Source organism: Archocentrus centrarchus, chromosome 13 (assembly GCF_007364275.1).
Source record: "Archocentrus centrarchus isolate MPI-CPG fArcCen1 chromosome 13, fArcCen1, whole genome shotgun sequence".
Taxonomy (NCBI): Eukaryota; Metazoa; Chordata; class Actinopteri; order Cichliformes; family Cichlidae; genus Archocentrus; species Archocentrus centrarchus.
In genome coordinates this window covers 21370039-21386127 of record NC_044358.1, presented here as the reverse complement: position 1 = coordinate 21386127, position 16089 = coordinate 21370039, and the positions used below count along the sequence as shown (strand labels likewise).

Below are 16089 nucleotides of genomic sequence, written 5' to 3'. Positions count from 1 at the left end.
TGGGACATTGAGCCTGAGCCAGATGACAATTTTCAAGGAATCTATTTGAGCATTTCATGTGGAAACCCAAACACTGGAGCTATACTGAGAGCAGACGCGTCTGGAGCCAGCCAGCAGATTTTCTTATGTGGATGATGTTATATTAGTGCTGTCAGCACTTCCATGCTGAGCCTCACAGTGACCTCATGTGACCACATGCTGCTCTCTGGCTGAAACACAAACTTCCTGTTTGTCAAAGTAGGGCAAGTGGCTGAAAATTTGCTGGATGATTTCATATTGTGTTGATAAATCCTTTTTTTTTTCCCACAAGATGTGACCACACAATACGTTTACTGTCACTCGTGCAGAAAAAAATATCCACTCTGTCTCATTTCTGAACTGTAAATCAGATCTAAGAGGGTGTCAGGTAAAAAGTCACAAAAGTAAATAATAAATGCGTAATCATATCATTTACTGATTAAATTTAAAGTATGTTGATTACTTTTTACATTAGGAACTGGTAATATGTAGCATGGAACTACAGTACAGTAATTTTATTTTGTCAAAAGAGTCATGGGAAAAAAATAAATTATATAATACAGGTATTGTTCATAATTCCTTATATGTATGTATTATTTAGTGGAGTGCCTCTCGAAAAGCGTTGCAAATAATATCAATAATGGGCTTTGATTATGTGACCTCAGGGGTGCTTTAAATCACCTGAAAAAATGTCATCATGTCCGCTCTGTTTGAAATATATTATACTGATAATTATCAATGAATAATGATCAATTTAGTTAGGTGTTAAAATAGAAAAGGAAAAGTACTTTTAGTAGGTGTGGGTGTATTTAATGAAAGTGTTTGGGTTCAGGGGTGTTATGACTACAAGTCCCAAACCACGCCTTCCTGATGTGGGAGTCAACCAAGTGGACCACTCCCTCCATAATTACAACCAATAACATCATGATCATCACCATCTAACAGGATGCATGTGCAGAAAAGCAATATTTCAATATTTTTATGCTGTGAAAATGGAAAAGTGTCCGTAAAATGACAAATGTGGAAGTACAGACGAATGGATGGAGCGACGCCTCGCAGTGGTACGGGTTCATCAGATGAACAATAAAATGATCTGTAACATCTTAGATCAAATATAAGCTTCTTAGTGCTGCGACATTTGCATTTGTGCAACATAAGAAATGTTATTTTTTTCTTACCAATAAAACCTGTTGTGTTTAACTAGTATTCACCTCATAAATATTTACATGTTGCTCTCCACTGCACGGTGGTGGACGAGCTGCTTACAACAATAAAAACAGCGGGATGTGTCGCATTTATTTGCGTGTCAGATTTGTATTGTCTCTCCCTGTGAAATCTCTTCTGCTGCCGCACAAGCTGTCTTTCTCTAAACTCAATCACAAAGCTTTAGATGGCTGATGGGATTAGGTTAAGCCATTAGGAGTAGTTAATGGTCTTTCCCAGTGTTGGTAAGTAACACTGACTAATTGACCAGGGGCAGCAGACAGCTGACGCGGGTTCACAGCAACAGGTGGTCCCTGCTGACCAGAAGTTAGGACCTGCAGAGGGACAACAAACAGGGTTCATGTTCCCGAATGCTTGGCTGAACTGATCTGGACTTATTTTTGTCTTTTTCATTTAGCTCAAATTTAAATATAAGGAATCTGCTGGCTGATAATCAGGCTGGATGTTATTCACTGGATCTTAACTTTCAAATATCCAGCTTTCAAAGGAGTTGCTGCTCACAGGTAAGACTCATTTATTTATAAAAACATATGACTATGGAAGGAAAATGCCAAATACTAACATGTGAGAGGGGCCCCTGTCGTAACAGGGAGACATTTCATATACCGTGTAAATTTATTTTTCAAGCATAGAAAGACATCTGTTTGCTACGTTAATTAAGTGATGATTGCTCAGGTGAGTAATCAGTTGTGCTACAGTTGCTTTCAGGCTTCAAATGACAGTATCAGTTAATTTTAAGCTGCTTTTTGATTAATTGTTTGGGCAGGATCTGAAAACAGTGAAATATTTCTTGTACATTTAGCTTCTGCTCATATAAAAGCAGTTTAAATGAACATTTGGGAACCACTGAGTCAAACATTTATCAGAATTTACTAAACTGCTCAGATGGTTCTGGGGTGTAACACTCATCTTTTTTTTTGCCCATTTGTGTTTTACTAATTACACATTAAATAAAGGATTAAAACCAGTTAACTTTTTTTCTGAGAATGGTGTCATTGTTGGAGTGCAATTCGTGCCCTCCGATGACACAGCAAGATGTTTCCGATGCCTTATTCACTCGGTTTGCTGTTCGCCTAACAAACAGCTCCCTTACGAGATTAAAGGATTTCTGTGGCACGCTGACATGCACGAAATTTAGAGAACATAGGATGTGTAACCTCGCTAATCATGTCTTTATGAGAAGGGAGGGATCAGGCTATTGGATTGCTGCAGTGAAGAAAATCTGGTCTGTCAGAAACGAGTGCACTCAGCTCTACGCAGCTTTTCTCAAATAGTTTTTAAATGTTTGTACTCCGACTGATCGAAACCACAAACACCACTGCATACTGAAGTACAACCACAGAGTCCAGCTGTCAGATACTGTGTTAATACTGTGTGCTGATTAATTATCTGTCATCTAGTAGGTATTAAATAGGTGAGCACCATTTTATAAACAAGTTTATTTTCTGCTTCTCTATCCTACTATTGCACGTCACATTCAAAATAGATCACTAGAGAGGAATATTCAAGCCTCTTCCTTCTCTAATATTATATTCAACACAAATCACTTTGCTCCCCATTCACTAACAGCATTACTAATCGTGTGTCCTTGAAACGGATGGATTCTAAATTAATTAAATGGATTGGCACACAGAATGCCTCAATTGGATTATCACCTGTAATGCAGCCTAACAAGATACATTTGCATGTGATTTGCAAAGCAAATTACTTAAAAGGTTTATTCTATACTGTACAATTTGTTTTCAGATAATATCCTTACTGGCTGGCATCTTTAAACAAAAACCACAATGCACTGGGATCAGGGAGCTTTGTAGTATCCAAACCTTCTCAAGAAAATCACCCTGTTTTTTAGTTTTCTTCAGTTTCCCTGTGATATACAGTGATACACTTTAAATGGGATTTTCTAATTCTTTAAATTAAGCCAATTTGCTAAAATGCAAACAGCTATAGAGCAAGAAAACAGGGCTTACATTGCGGTTAACTAACTTGTGTAACGGACTAACGTTACACTTCACTGTCTTGATTTTGCCCAAATACTGCCCCATAGTGTCAGACTTTAAAATAGTCTGCTCTTACAGTGTACCATCCCACCCGCTCAGGAACTAAAACCTTACTTGTGTCTATCTCGTCAGTCCACGTCCTGCATGCACAGCCTGGTTTGTCAACTTCAACACATGCATCAGAACATCCCCCAGCATGCCTTCACTCCTGTCCTGCACCAATCCTCGACCATCCTGCCGACTCCAACACCGATGGGAGCTCAGGACAGAAATGTGAGAAGATATGTCTAAAATTCAGATTTTAATAATAACTTTAACCGTCCCCATCTGAAGCCGCTCAGACCTGGAAGTTATTCCAGCCTAGTCAGATCACAGTTTTTGAGGTTTCATCACTTGTTTTATCCACTTGTTACTTATTATCTATCTCTTACCTCTTGCTACAGTTTAACACAAACCTGCCTGGACAAACAGTGAGGACCTTCTTTGCTCCCATCAGAGCCTCTCACAAAGCAACACAAAGAATCTTTAACTCAAGAGTGAGTCAAAAACTTTTGTTTTAAAACTAAAAGTTTATGATTGGTAAATTGTTTTAATTGAACTAAATTTAAAGAATCTCCACTGCCACACTTTTTTCCAGATACGAGGGAGATGGGGTGCACTGCATGTGTGTATTGCTTGGAAGATTTACTACCACAAACAACTCAAGGTAAGAATTATCCATCCATCCATTTTTTTCCACTGATCCAATTTGTTTTATGCAGCTACCACCCATTTGGACCCATTTTTGCCTTGTTGAGTCTTCATGGCATAGATTCAGCAAGGTGCTGGAAACATTCCTTTAAGATTTTGGTCCATAGTGACACGATAACATCACACAATTACTGCAGATTTGTTGGCTGCACATCCATGATGTGAATCTCTCATTCCACCATTTCCCAAAGGTGCACTAGTGGATTGAGATCTGGTGACTGGAGGCCATTTGAATACAGTGAACTCATTGTAATATTCAAGAAACCAGTTTGAGATTATATGAACTTTGTGACATGGTGCTTCATTCTGCTGGAAGCGGCCATCAGAAGATGGGTACACTGTGGCCGTAAAGGGATGGACACGGTCAGCAACAATACTCAGGTAGACTGTGGCATTTAAACGCTACTTAATTGGGCCAAGAAAATATCCTCCACACAATTGGCTGGTTCAGCACGATGGATCCATGCTTTCTGACCCTACCATGTCACCGCAGAAATTGAGACTCATCAGAGCAGGAACCATTTTTCCAATCTTCTGTTATCCAATTTTGGTGAGCCCATGCAAGCCTTAGTTTCTGGTCCTTAGCTGATAGGAGTGGCACCACTGTGGCCATCTGACTGCTGTAGCCCTTCTGCTTTAAGGTTTAACTTGCTGTGCATTTGGAGATGATCTTCTGCACACATGTTGTAACAAGTGATTACTGAGTTGACCTCTGGCGTCAAGAAGGCATTTTCATGCCCCTCACTGGATAGTTTCTCTTTTTCAGACCATTCTCTGTAAACCCTAGAGATGGTTGTGTGAGAAAATCCCAGTAGATCAGCCCATCTGGCACCAACAACCATGCCACATCCACGGTTGTCTTGATTGTGTCTACATACCTGAATGAGTTACTGCCACAGTGGACTGATTAGATATTTGCAATAGCAATCAACTGAACAGATGTACCTAATAAGGTGTCCAGCAAGTGTATTAAATGATATTGTAAATCATTAGTCCTAATTATTTTTGTAATGCAGAGGATTACAGCTCCCCACACTCTTATTTTGAGTGTAATTCATTTACTAAAAAAGACTAATTTAGTGTTATTATTATTCCGATTTTTTTTTTAAAGTAATATTACTGTGAATTCTATTGCCCACAATATTGTACAGTAAAAATCTGCACAAAAATGTTAAATGTTATACCTTGTAGAGGGATATGATTTATGGATTGTATTGATCTCCTACTGCACCAGTGAGTTGTTTCTTTTTATATTTGATTTCATAGCTGAGCTGTTTTATAAACCACATTTGATGCTTAATTTACCAGAAAATGCGACAAATGCACAGCAGTCAACAGGATCTGACACCTGAGTGTCCTGCTACCAGTCTCTCTACCTCTATTCAACAAAAGCCCTGCGCTTACCCATATTTAGGTGAGTTTCTGACTAGTAATGTAAGTAATAATGCAGTAACTTCTGCAGCAACATGTAAGATAATGCTGATCCTTTTCTTGAACTTAGACTCTTCATCTGGATCCTCTGCATGTGGAAGCAAGAGTGAAAGTGGAAAAACAGTTGCAAATACAGGTCGGAACACAAGTTCTCTCTCCGACCTTCACACACCTTCACCAGTGCCTTCTCACAGCTGTGCAAACGAGAGGGAGAAACCTGACTGTGAGGAGCAGGACCAGCACTCGACACCTGATGAGAAGGAGAAACACCAGATCTGCCAATCTAGCCCAACAAACGATTCGCCTCATAAAGACAAGTTCAGGGAACTAAAAGTCACTGCAGATCTTGACGGCAGACGCTGCAGCTCACTTAGCAGGAAGAGGCGCCTTGAGTGTGAAGGCATCAACAAAGCAAAGAGAATGAAGCAGGAAACTTTAGAAAGTCCGTTTGGTTCTTCTCAGACTTTGCATTACGATCCACCTCCATTCATCACAACTCGTACACATCTATTGTCACACAACATGCAAATGCAGCATACTAACATAAGTGATTTATCGTTCCTGTATCCTAACAGCATTAGATTTAATGTCTCTTATCCAGGCACCAAGCTGCATCCCTGCCAAACTGCTTCATGGGAGACAATGAGAAACACACATGCTCTCCACTTTAGGAAATATGCCCTTAAAGATTATTCACAGAATACCTGCAAAGCAATCAGGAAGCCTCTTGCAGCGAGAGGTTTTACACCACCTCCTTATTTTCTTCAAGGGAGGGAGATACTTACATCAAGAGAAGTGCCAACACCACTCCAGATGTCAGCTGCCTCACACTGGCTTTCTACCAGCGCAGTACTGGGACCCTGAGGCGCCACAGTCTTATAAAGGAGAGCTCACATTCTCCTAACATCTCTCACTTCAGTTCAGTTTTATTTATATGGAGCGCAATCAAAACGAAGTTAAAGATATGTATTAGTGGCTTATAAACACATGGAGAATATTTTTAAGGGAGGTCTCCCAGTAATCCGAGCCTACAGCATCACAGCCAAGGGATTAATCCAGCTCTAAATATAAGCTTTATTTAAAAACAACGTTTTAATCTAATCTTAAAAGTAGAGCAAGTTTCTGTTTCCCCAACCCAAACTGGAAGCTGGTTCCACATGAGATGTTCTACACAAGTACACCTGTACCCAAAGAGCTCTATTAGGACATCATATTATATTTACAGTGTTTGTCTTGTTTACTGGTCATTTAGCTTGGAACATCATTTCAGTGTTACTACATAAAGTGCATTTCTCATATTTTCAGTGTAAACAGATTCATATTCATGTGCTAATTTTTTAAAAATTGGGCTCAGGTAAACAAAGTGGAATATGAACTGGTCGGGTAGTATTGATGCTTAAATTTGAGTAAATGAAATGTTTGTTAACCTGCAAACATAAAAAAATAACTGCAGATGCATTAAAATGAATTTATGGAGATTCTTTCTGTGAGGCTGCATTATGCACATAAGCTTTGAGCTAAATGCTAACATGAGCGCGTTAGAAAGATCGCAATGACAAATGCTGACATGTTGAAGTTAAGCAGGTATGATGTTAATCTCATGTTCAAGTTGATGCAACTACCATTTGGTGATAAATCAGATTGATTGCATGTAAATTTTGACCTGATGGTGGAACTATGTGCAAAGTCATGTGAATCTATCAAGTACTAATTAAACAACATCAATACAAACAAAACAAAAACATGACAAGCTCTTTTTTTTTTTTTTTTTGGTTTCAAAAATGTATTTAACTTTGTAACAATAAAATTAAGCAAAGTCCACAATAGAAAATAAACTCTTCTGAATTCGGTGCATGGTGGATACTTCATGGAACAAGCTTTCTAGTCCTTTTAAATCCTCCCCATTCATGTAAGCTTTAACAGAAATGTTTACCTATGGTCCGGGGCCTTAAAAAGCAAGGCTGTGGCATTTGAGTTTAAAAGAGCTGCTATAGTGAAACTGCATTCTTCAGAACCATGGTGCACATGATCTTCTCAATATAACAAATACTGGAGAATGTGAGGAAGCTTGGAATTTAAAATAAACTCCAAAAACTGTTCCAGTGCTGTCTCCACTAACAGCTGCATAACAAAATATGAACAAACAAACCAATTTCATTGCATATAGCTAACACTGGGTGTGTGCCATTTGACCCAGTGTAGCGTGAACAATCAAACAACATCCATTCCAAGGCCCCTTGCAACTTCTGTCAGAGCCTGGACAGCTCCAGAAGCACCAATACCGTCACAGTCCTCCTGCATTAGTCCTGCAGACTCGTCCTCAACGTGAGGAATAGTGCTCATCACACAGTAGACCGGAGAGTCGCTGCCTCTGGGGCTGGGCTGAGACGACATGTCCTCACCTCCAGAGAACTCTGAGGAGTAGGAGGAGGAGCTGGAGGAGGGTGAGGAGGATCCCGTGGGAGAGCTTCGGCCGCTCTCTGGTGTGACCGCAACCCTCTCGTCCTGACTGCTGCTGCTCAGACTTTTCTGAAGGCTCTGCGGCTTTTTGGCCATGTTCTTCATGATCTCTTTTGTCACTTCAACAGTCTCAAAGCGCACCATGTTTAATTTCAGGAAGCCATCTACATCCTTCCTGTACCTGTGTGGAGAGGTAACCATTTTAGTCTTTACTTCTTTTCAGAACTACTTAAATTATACTTGCTGTACCAAGAGAACTGTAAAACAGAGAGGATGACTATGACCACAGGTGACTCACCTAAAGCGGGAATGTCCAGAGGGCCACTTCAACTCGTGCTTCTTGCGAAGGTGAAGTGTAAGAGTGTAACACCAAGAGAACACCTTATCACAGATATGGCATTTATATTTAGCCATCCCCCCAACCTGTGGGTAAAAATGAAATAATTTTTATTATTAATATAACTATAATAATTACACAGGCTGCAATGATCTGAATAGGTAATATGTTTTATGTTGGACTTGGTGCTAACAAACCTCATGGATTCTCTTGAAGTGTTGGCTCATTGTTTGGAACGTATGACAAGTATAATCACAGCCCTCCACTGAACAGCTGTACACGGTGCCCTCGTTGTGAACCTCTGTGTGCTTCTGCAGATCGCGCTGGTTCTTAAATCTGTGGGGGAAAAAAATGAAAAGAGTTAAAAACTGATTTACTGTGATAAAGACATGGATCCAGCAGTGTTCTCAGTCACACGTCCATGCCTCTTATTGTTTATATTTTCAATACAGATGAGTTTGAAATTGCACTGCTACTAATTAAAATGTCCCACATTATTGCCTCATGTGCTCTCAGAATATGATTTTCAGGTTTCAGCTCAGGATACTACACAGATAATTCATTCTGCCATGCCTGGTTTTAGCTCTCCTCTAAGCAGGCTGTCTCGAGGAGCTTTAAATGCAAATGAGCTGCTGCTGACCACGATCCAGCCAGAAACAGAGTTCTACCGAGTAAATAAAAGAAATAAAATTACAGCGCCGAGTTTTTCCTGGCTTGAAATGGGCCTTTTGGGAGATGACTACGCATTTAAGTATGGTGTATAAAGTTAAGGCAGTGAGTTTGTGTTACTTTCGGCGCAAGCATTTAACTGTTATTTCTGGTCACCTCATGAACCAAAATGCAAGTTATACTTGCGTAAATACACCTCCCCGGCCAGCTGGGGGCGATGTTCACCCTGTTCTGACATCACAACAGGCTGCAAACCAAAATAGCTCATCCAGATACAATCATTATGATTGATGGGGAAAGAAAAGAAAACAAGGTGGTGGTCTTTTTTTTTTTTTTTTCCTATTTTGTGGCTCTTCTTTAAAACTCCCATTTAAACACAGTATTATAATGAACCCTTCCTAAGAGTTTTTTATTGTCTTATAAATGAAAACTTGAGGATAAGAAGACTTTAATAAAGGGTATACAATATTATAATACTTCTAATATAAACCTGAAGATTGGTTCACGGGCTGTTGATATTACAAGGTGTATTTTGATTAAAAACACAATAAAATGATCTAAAGAGCAGATATTTTTGCATAAATCACAATTCAAAATCATCCCCATTTATTATACACTGGGCCCGTGATGCACCCACTCAGCTGATTCTCATACAGCTGCTTTAGTTCCTGTCTCTTTGAGGCCCACCTCCCTTTAAAATCTTTTTTGGCTGGTTTATTTCTTCACAAATACACAATTTATGACCTTAATGAGCCAACATTTTATAGAAGAATGTTTTACTGAAAGAGCTGAAACTTGATAACCCAACTTTTACTGCCATTAAGAGGCAGTAAAAGTATTAAGAGGGTGTTTGTGTTCCCCAAACCCTGATTTTTCCAGAGTACAACTGGACACCTAATCAGCTGATTTGAGGTTCTACCTTTTGTCACAGAAGTCGCACGGAAACGGACGCTCATCACAATGGCGGAACCTGATGTGGATCTTCAGAGCTGCCAAAGTGGTGCAGGTCATGTCACAAAAGGGGCACTTCACCTGATTCACTGGGAGGAAAAGAAAAGAGACAAGATTACATATAATGACTGGTCAACAGATCACATTGAGTCAGAGATCCATTGTTTACTTTTTTAACTTCCATTCATGGCTGACACTTTACAATTTTAAAGAACTAACATGTCCCAAGTGCTTGCTCAAAGGGGGGTTATTTTGATTTTAGGGTCTTTACATTACAATACAAAGTACCTTGAGGTGACTCCTTATTTTCATAACTATATAAATAACTATATAAATACTATATAAATAAAATTGAACTAAATGTATCAAATTTTGTACACCTGTCTGACCAAACAAAACACTTTTCACAAATATGGAAAAGTGTTTAAGTTTATGCTCAAAAAGAAGTCAGTGAATTTAACCATGCTATGAATTAATCTTGTGATGAACATGATGTGACATGATGGGCAGCTACTAAAATGATAAGATAAGATAAAATAAGATAAGATAAGGCAGCATGCAGTTAAATAGAAAAAAGTGAAATAAAATAAGAGCTCAGTGAATAAAAATCTAAAGATAATACAGTAGGAAGCTTAATAACAAAAACTAAAGAGAATAAATACAAGTGGTGCAGTAATAAGAGCTTCTGTTAACCGCTCTGTGATCAAGGATGAACTTAACCTCCTTTAAAATGCAAAGATTAACAGCAATAAAAACAGTTTAATCCAACAAGAAAACTGAGGATTAAAACTCACCATGCTGACGAACATGATCCCTCAAAAGCCTCTCGCTGGAAAAAGCTTTGCCACAATGTTCACAAACCAGCGTCTCTGTTAGGAGAAGCACACATATAGAAATCAGTAGTAAGGCAGAGCATTTAGAACATCAACATCACAGAAATTTTTTTGCAAGCTAGGGCGTCCGTCTCACCTACTGGCTCGGCCTGCCTGTGGAGGTGGTCAAACAGCTTTGTGTTGCTGGAGAACATGCTGCCGCATGTAGGACAGGCGACAAGTCTCTCCTGAGTGTGGCTTCGCATGTGTTCTCTCAAACGGTACCTGATTTTGAAAAAGGCGTCGCAGCCTGTGAACGAAACAGGAAACGTCACACGGTGTGCCAACAGGTAACGCCACATGAAAACCATATAAATTCCCCAGTCGTACCTGCCCACTGGCAGAAGAGCGCCTGCTGCTGTTGAGGCAGAGATTGGGGTTCAGCACTTTCTACGTGGTTGTCCACATGTCGATAGAACCACTCAGGATTATTAAATGTACACTAAAAAAAACAAAAACAAAGGACAAAGACATAAATCCCATGACAATATATAAATCATTTAATGACCACTTAATAACTTAAATGAATAATACTTACATCACATTGCTCCCACTGGCAAACATATCCATCTGATCCTTCAGGAACAAGGTTGTTGCTGTGCATGCCTTGGTTGCAGCTGGGTAGATCTGGACGGGACTTGAGCAGCTGAGACCCGACAAACTTAAGCTTACCGTGGTAGTTGTGGAAGTAAGCATGGACCTCCAGTTCTGTAGGGCTACCCATGGATAGAAATTCACATCCATTCCAGAGGCAGGCATATTCATCTAAAAAAAAAGAAAGGAGGGGAATCAGTAATCATTGAAATGTTCCACAAACTGATTTTGTAAGTCTCATGTCTAACAAAAGTCAAAAGTCCAATAACATGTAACCCAGATTAACTGTTGATCAGCATGAGCATTACCCCACCATGTAGTTTGGTGTTGAGCGTCTAAATCTAGAAGAGAAATTCACAAAAATGTTGGAGAACTCGCAGCTGCTGCCACAAAACAAGGCGACATGTATACCCCTGGGGTTAGCCGTCCAAAGCAACCGACAGTACACAAGAGAGGTGAAGAAGAGAGTGCACGTAGGGTGGAGTAGGTGGAGACGGGTTTCAGGAGTGATTTGTGACAGAACGATACCAGCAAGAGTGAGAAGGAAGATTTACAAGATGGTAGTGAGATCTGTTTGACGTATGGTTTGGAGACGGTGGCACTGACAAAAGATAAAAGGTGGAGCTGGAGGTGGAGGTGGCAGAGTTGAAGATGTTAAAATTTTCATTGGGAGTGACCAGTATGGCCAAGATCAGAAATAAGTATATCAGAGAGACAGCTCAGGTTGAGCACTTGAGATGGTTTGGACATGTGCAGAGAAGGGATGGTGGATATACTGGAAAAAAAGATGTTGAATATGGAGCTGCCAGGCAGGAGGAAAAAAATGAAGAGGGTTGGAGTGACAGAAGAGGATGCTGATAGGATGAGATGGAGGCAGATTTTAATTGAGTAGATTACCATGGATTCAGTTGATTTTAATTATAAAGTCAACTAAATTAACTAAATATATAAATAAGCATGGAGTGGATTAAATGTGCCACAGCCTGGCAGGAATTTGAACTTTGATGGGGGAACAAAAGTAAAAAGAAAGGATGTGCTGAAAGACAAAACAAGAGAAAAAATACTGCAAACCAGAAAGCAACACAGTGATATATGTATTTTTTTAATTTCTAAAACACTTTCAACAAAAACTGACCATTTAAATTCTCAGTGATCTGCACAGCTGTTTTATTAGCCAGCATTAGTCCCGTCTAATAAACTGAATCTACAGCTCAACCTTACATGCAGCAAAAGCTGATCCCTCGTTCCCCTTGCACACATATCCACACTTACCCAGCTCCTCCAGGGCATCGTTGTCTCCCAGGTAGTCCTTCAAATGCAGAGACATGTGGTCGCTCAGCTCCTCCATGGAGCGGCCCGTGAAGCTGCACGAAGCCCACTCACAGACCACCTCAAAGTTTCCGAGTCTCTTTGTAGTCATCATGATGGTGAGTCCTGTGAGCTCAGCCGCTCACATCCTAACCAGCCACACAGAAAGCAGGCATATATTTGAACCCAGGGAGAAAAGTCAACGCTAAAATAGGGAGATCTAAAACAAAAACGCGGTCCTGGTAGTTAACATATGCTGGCAGCTAACGAAGACTGATGGAAACTGAAACTTGTTAACGTTTTAACGCTTAAGTTAGCGCCAAAGTTGTTTTTTAGAGTCTAACCGAATGGTTGAATAACTTAAAGCAGCTCAATTTCGTTTACTACTTAACAGTTAATGAGACCATAACTAGTTAACACCAGATTAACCTCTGCCTTAAGAAGTTGTGTTTGTAAAAGATTTGAATCTGGCTAACACCCTAGCTCCCGCGAAACCTATCACAGGTCTCTGCTCTTTATCGGACTTTTCCAAAACTAAGACAGTTTGTACATTTTTACGGGGAAGTTTATAAATACATGCTGTCGTTTCTAACTCTAGTGATACAAACGGTTTTCTTAAATGTTTCTTACAACAGTTAATATCACTTGCTGCACCAGATCTGAGCTCCTTCTTCTTCCCTCCTCTCAGCTTGTCTGGCTTTGTTTATTTCCTGGCACTTCTTCTTCTTCGTTTGTTGTTAAAAGAGTGTCGGGAAAGCTGAGCCTACCGCCACCTACTGTACTGGAGGCCACAGCAATCTACAGGCTGAAAATTAGTTTGCATATATTCAGCCGAGTCTTCTCCTTCTTCTAGTCCATTGAGATTCCTGCCTGACCTCAACTGTGAGCCTGTTATCACCTCTACAAACAAGAAGGGGCTGATCCCTGATATAATCCCAACACCACCTTAAACACATCTGTCACTCCAACCACACACCTCACCACTGTTTCGCTGCCCTCACACACATCCTACACCACCCTCACATACTTCTCTTCCGCTACTGCCTTCCTCAGCAGCACCACCACACTTTTCTCTTTTGACACTCTCTCTAGGTGCACAAAGAAAAGTGCAACTCCTTCTCCTAATTCTCCATCAAAGCAAACATCACATCTGTAGTGCTCTTTCTCAGCATGAAGTCATAATTTATTTTATTTTGTTTTGCTTTATTTTGTTTCATTTCATATCACACAAAGAGCATTTTAATCTCCATAAAACATAAAATAAGTAGAGCTCCTGTAAATCTACATTATAGTCAATAGGGTATAATGATGGATTTTCATTAAAGTAAAAGTACTAATAAAACACTAAAAATATACTCCGGGACAAGTCCTGACATTTTGCTCAAGTTGGTACTTAGGAAAATATCAAAACACTAAGATAACACTGAACAAGAAAATAGCGTCTTTTTTATATTGTAAAATTAGAATTTTATAGAACAAGAATCTCAACTCTGTACTTAAGTGTAATATTTGAGACACATTCCACCACTGATTAACCTCAGAAAGCCTCTGTCTTCTTTGTGTCTTTTTTTTTAATGATGCTGTTAAACCACCGTTCTTATGCTTGGTTTTATCTTTAAATGCCACACCAAACTCCTCCCAGGAAGTGACAAGTACCCCCCCTCCTCCCCGCCAGTATTTCCTTCAAACCCAGAGGGTGAACAAAGAAACAGATCGCTGTAAAGACTGCAGGGATCATAATATTTCATGAGCATTAAATGGGTTTGAATTGCATTTTTTATATCAGCTTTCTTCCATGCCTGAGGGGACATCTAAAAATGCCAAGACAGTGGACTGATGTAAAAATGAAGGCCTTAATTTACACTGTTAAATAAGTCCTTTGTTGGAACAATTTGGAAAATATTCTTTGCAATCTGAAAATCATCCATGCAACTTTGTTACTGCAGTTATTCTGGTGTGGTTGATAAAAAATGACCCAGAGAGCCCAGCCATGATTTAACTGCACTTTTGCCTTTGCCGTGTTGTATTATTCTGTTGCACTGATAAGGATTCACATGTGTTAACAGCTGAAAGAGCAGTGATTCATGCCTGGAGAAACTGGACATCCCATCCAGGCACAGAAAGCCTTTGACACCAACAGAAACTGGAAGCTAATCAGAAGGAAAACTGAACTCAGCCTTCAGCCACCTTCAAGTCAAGCTTCACTCGATGCAACAGATCCCCTCCACTAGAGGTCATGATTTGCTGACCATCAGTGCATTGTCTGTCCAAGTAATATAATATTTTCATGAGGGCGCTTGTATCCTAATGTGAAGTCAATACAACACAAATAAAGTTGCACAATGTTGTACACACTGCAGGTGTTTATAACAGACACCTTGTGTTGTGGTGCATATTTTATCCGCTGTGATTCATGTGTTTGTGTGCCCAAGAATGAGCTGTTATAGAACTAATTAAGTGGGAACTCGTCTGCAGTCTCTTCTGTGCCGGTGTCCACCTGCTGAACATTTAATCTATATACACTAGATGCCATTTTCTCATACATACGTAAACCAAACCCCTTTGTGTTATCACAGGTCTTATTTTTTTGTATGACAGTAACTGGAATTTATTACTTCAACGTGACAAAACTGAACTCCCAAAATATACAATATATTTCTAAAACCATAAAATACATGCATGAAATTGTATTTCCTCCAACAATATAGGGGGAGGCCATAACCAGCCAGACATGTATTTTAGAGATGGGAGCAGAGCTTAGGCAGCTCCAGTGCCACTCTTATTCAATATTTCATGCTGCTCTGCAAACACAAGGGCCCATAATGACTGAATTATTCATGCAGATTTATGTCAGGATGACTGATTCAGGAGAAAATGACCACCAGCAACCAAAAGGGATGACAAAGGGATAAATTAATGCTTCCATTTTGCATCCGCCCTTCCACAATTTCATTAACAGTGAGTGTTTGGTTTTTAGATGAGAGCATTTTGGATCTCTTCTTTAAACTGCACACATATATTTTATACAGCCTTTTAATTTCAGTAGAGTTTGGAGGACAGCAGCATCTGCAGGGCACAAACTATAAGGCCAATAGAAAACAACAGAATCCAGACTTGAAAAAAGAATGTCTCTGATTTCTCTTCTGGATAAATCAAACCAGTGATACTGAAGGTAAATAGTAATTAGTATTCTTGGTTATGTGTTTAGTTCAGATTTGTCTTGACACAAATTCCATAAAGTTTTCAGTAGAAACCTCTGAACTGTGAGCATTTAAAGACGTTCTTCTGCATATCTTGGTTTTAACCAGTGGTTATTTGGGTTCCTGTTGTCTTCTCCTCTGACCTCTGGCATCAACAATGCCTTTTTCCCCTGAGAACTGCCCCTCACAGGATATTCTATAATAAACAGCTGAACAGGTGTCCCTAACAAAGTGGCCAGTGAGTGTATATACCATCTACATTTTAGAATAAGTGG

At 39.7% G+C, this 16089-nt stretch overlaps 2 protein-coding genes across 3 annotated transcripts; one reads left to right on the top strand and one right to left on the bottom strand.

Annotated features, from left to right (window-relative positions):
• The first annotated feature begins 1484 nt into the window (after positions 1 to 1484).
• On the top strand, positions 1485 to 7151 carry LOC115790260 (uncharacterized). Its single transcript, XM_030744032.1, has 6 exons — positions 1485 to 1745; positions 3375 to 3515; positions 3686 to 3778; positions 3880 to 3948; positions 5301 to 5406; positions 5494 to 7151. The coding sequence occupies exons 2-6, from the start codon at positions 3387 to 3389 to the stop codon at positions 6285 to 6287; spliced, it is 1191 nt and encodes a 396-aa protein (XP_030599892.1). The 5' UTR covers positions 1485 to 1745; positions 3375 to 3386; the 3' UTR covers positions 6288 to 7151.
• Positions 7152 to 7236: 85 nt separating this feature from the next.
• LOC115790259 (histone H4 transcription factor) lies at positions 7237 to 13356 on the bottom strand. 2 transcript variants are annotated; one of them, XM_030744029.1, is made up of 10 exons: positions 13245 to 13356; positions 12579 to 12763; positions 11251 to 11477; positions 11043 to 11154; positions 10810 to 10962; positions 10635 to 10709; positions 9809 to 9929; positions 8418 to 8556; positions 8182 to 8306; positions 7237 to 8064 (listed from the first exon to the last, which is right to left on the bottom strand). In XM_030744029.1, the coding sequence occupies exons 2-10, from the start codon at positions 12727 to 12729 to the stop codon at positions 7635 to 7637; spliced, it is 1533 nt and encodes a 510-aa protein (XP_030599889.1). In that variant the 5' UTR covers positions 12730 to 12763; positions 13245 to 13356; the 3' UTR covers positions 7237 to 7634. The 2 variants fall into 2 exon arrangements, with proteins under 2 accessions (XP_030599889.1, XP_030599890.1); XM_030744030.1 differs by having other exon boundaries at positions 13269 to 13337.
• Positions 13357 to 16089: the final 2733 nt, after the last annotated feature.

Coding starts and splice junctions, on each gene's coding strand:
- LOC115790259 (XM_030744029.1), bottom strand. CDS start 12,729: ATGATGACTACAAAGAGACTCGGAAACTTTGAGGTGGTCTGTGAGTGG. Junction 10,710..10,809: donor CAGGCAGGCCGAGCCAGTAG/GTGAGACGGACG, acceptor TTCTCCTAACAG/AGACGCTGGTTTGTGAACAT. Junction 9,930..10,634: donor GGATCATGTTCGTCAGCATG/GTGAGTTTTAAT, acceptor TTTTCCTCCCAG/TGAATCAGGTGAAGTGCCCC.
- LOC115790260 (XM_030744032.1), top strand. CDS start 3,387: ATGCACAGCCTGGTTTGTCAACTTCAACACATGCATCAGAACATCCCC. Junction 3,516..3,685: donor TGGGAGCTCAGGACAGAAAT/GTGAGAAGATAT, acceptor CTCTTGCTACAG/TTTAACACAAACCTGCCTGG. Junction 5,407..5,493: donor CTGCGCTTACCCATATTTAG/GTGAGTTTCTGA, acceptor TCTTGAACTTAG/ACTCTTCATCTGGATCCTCT.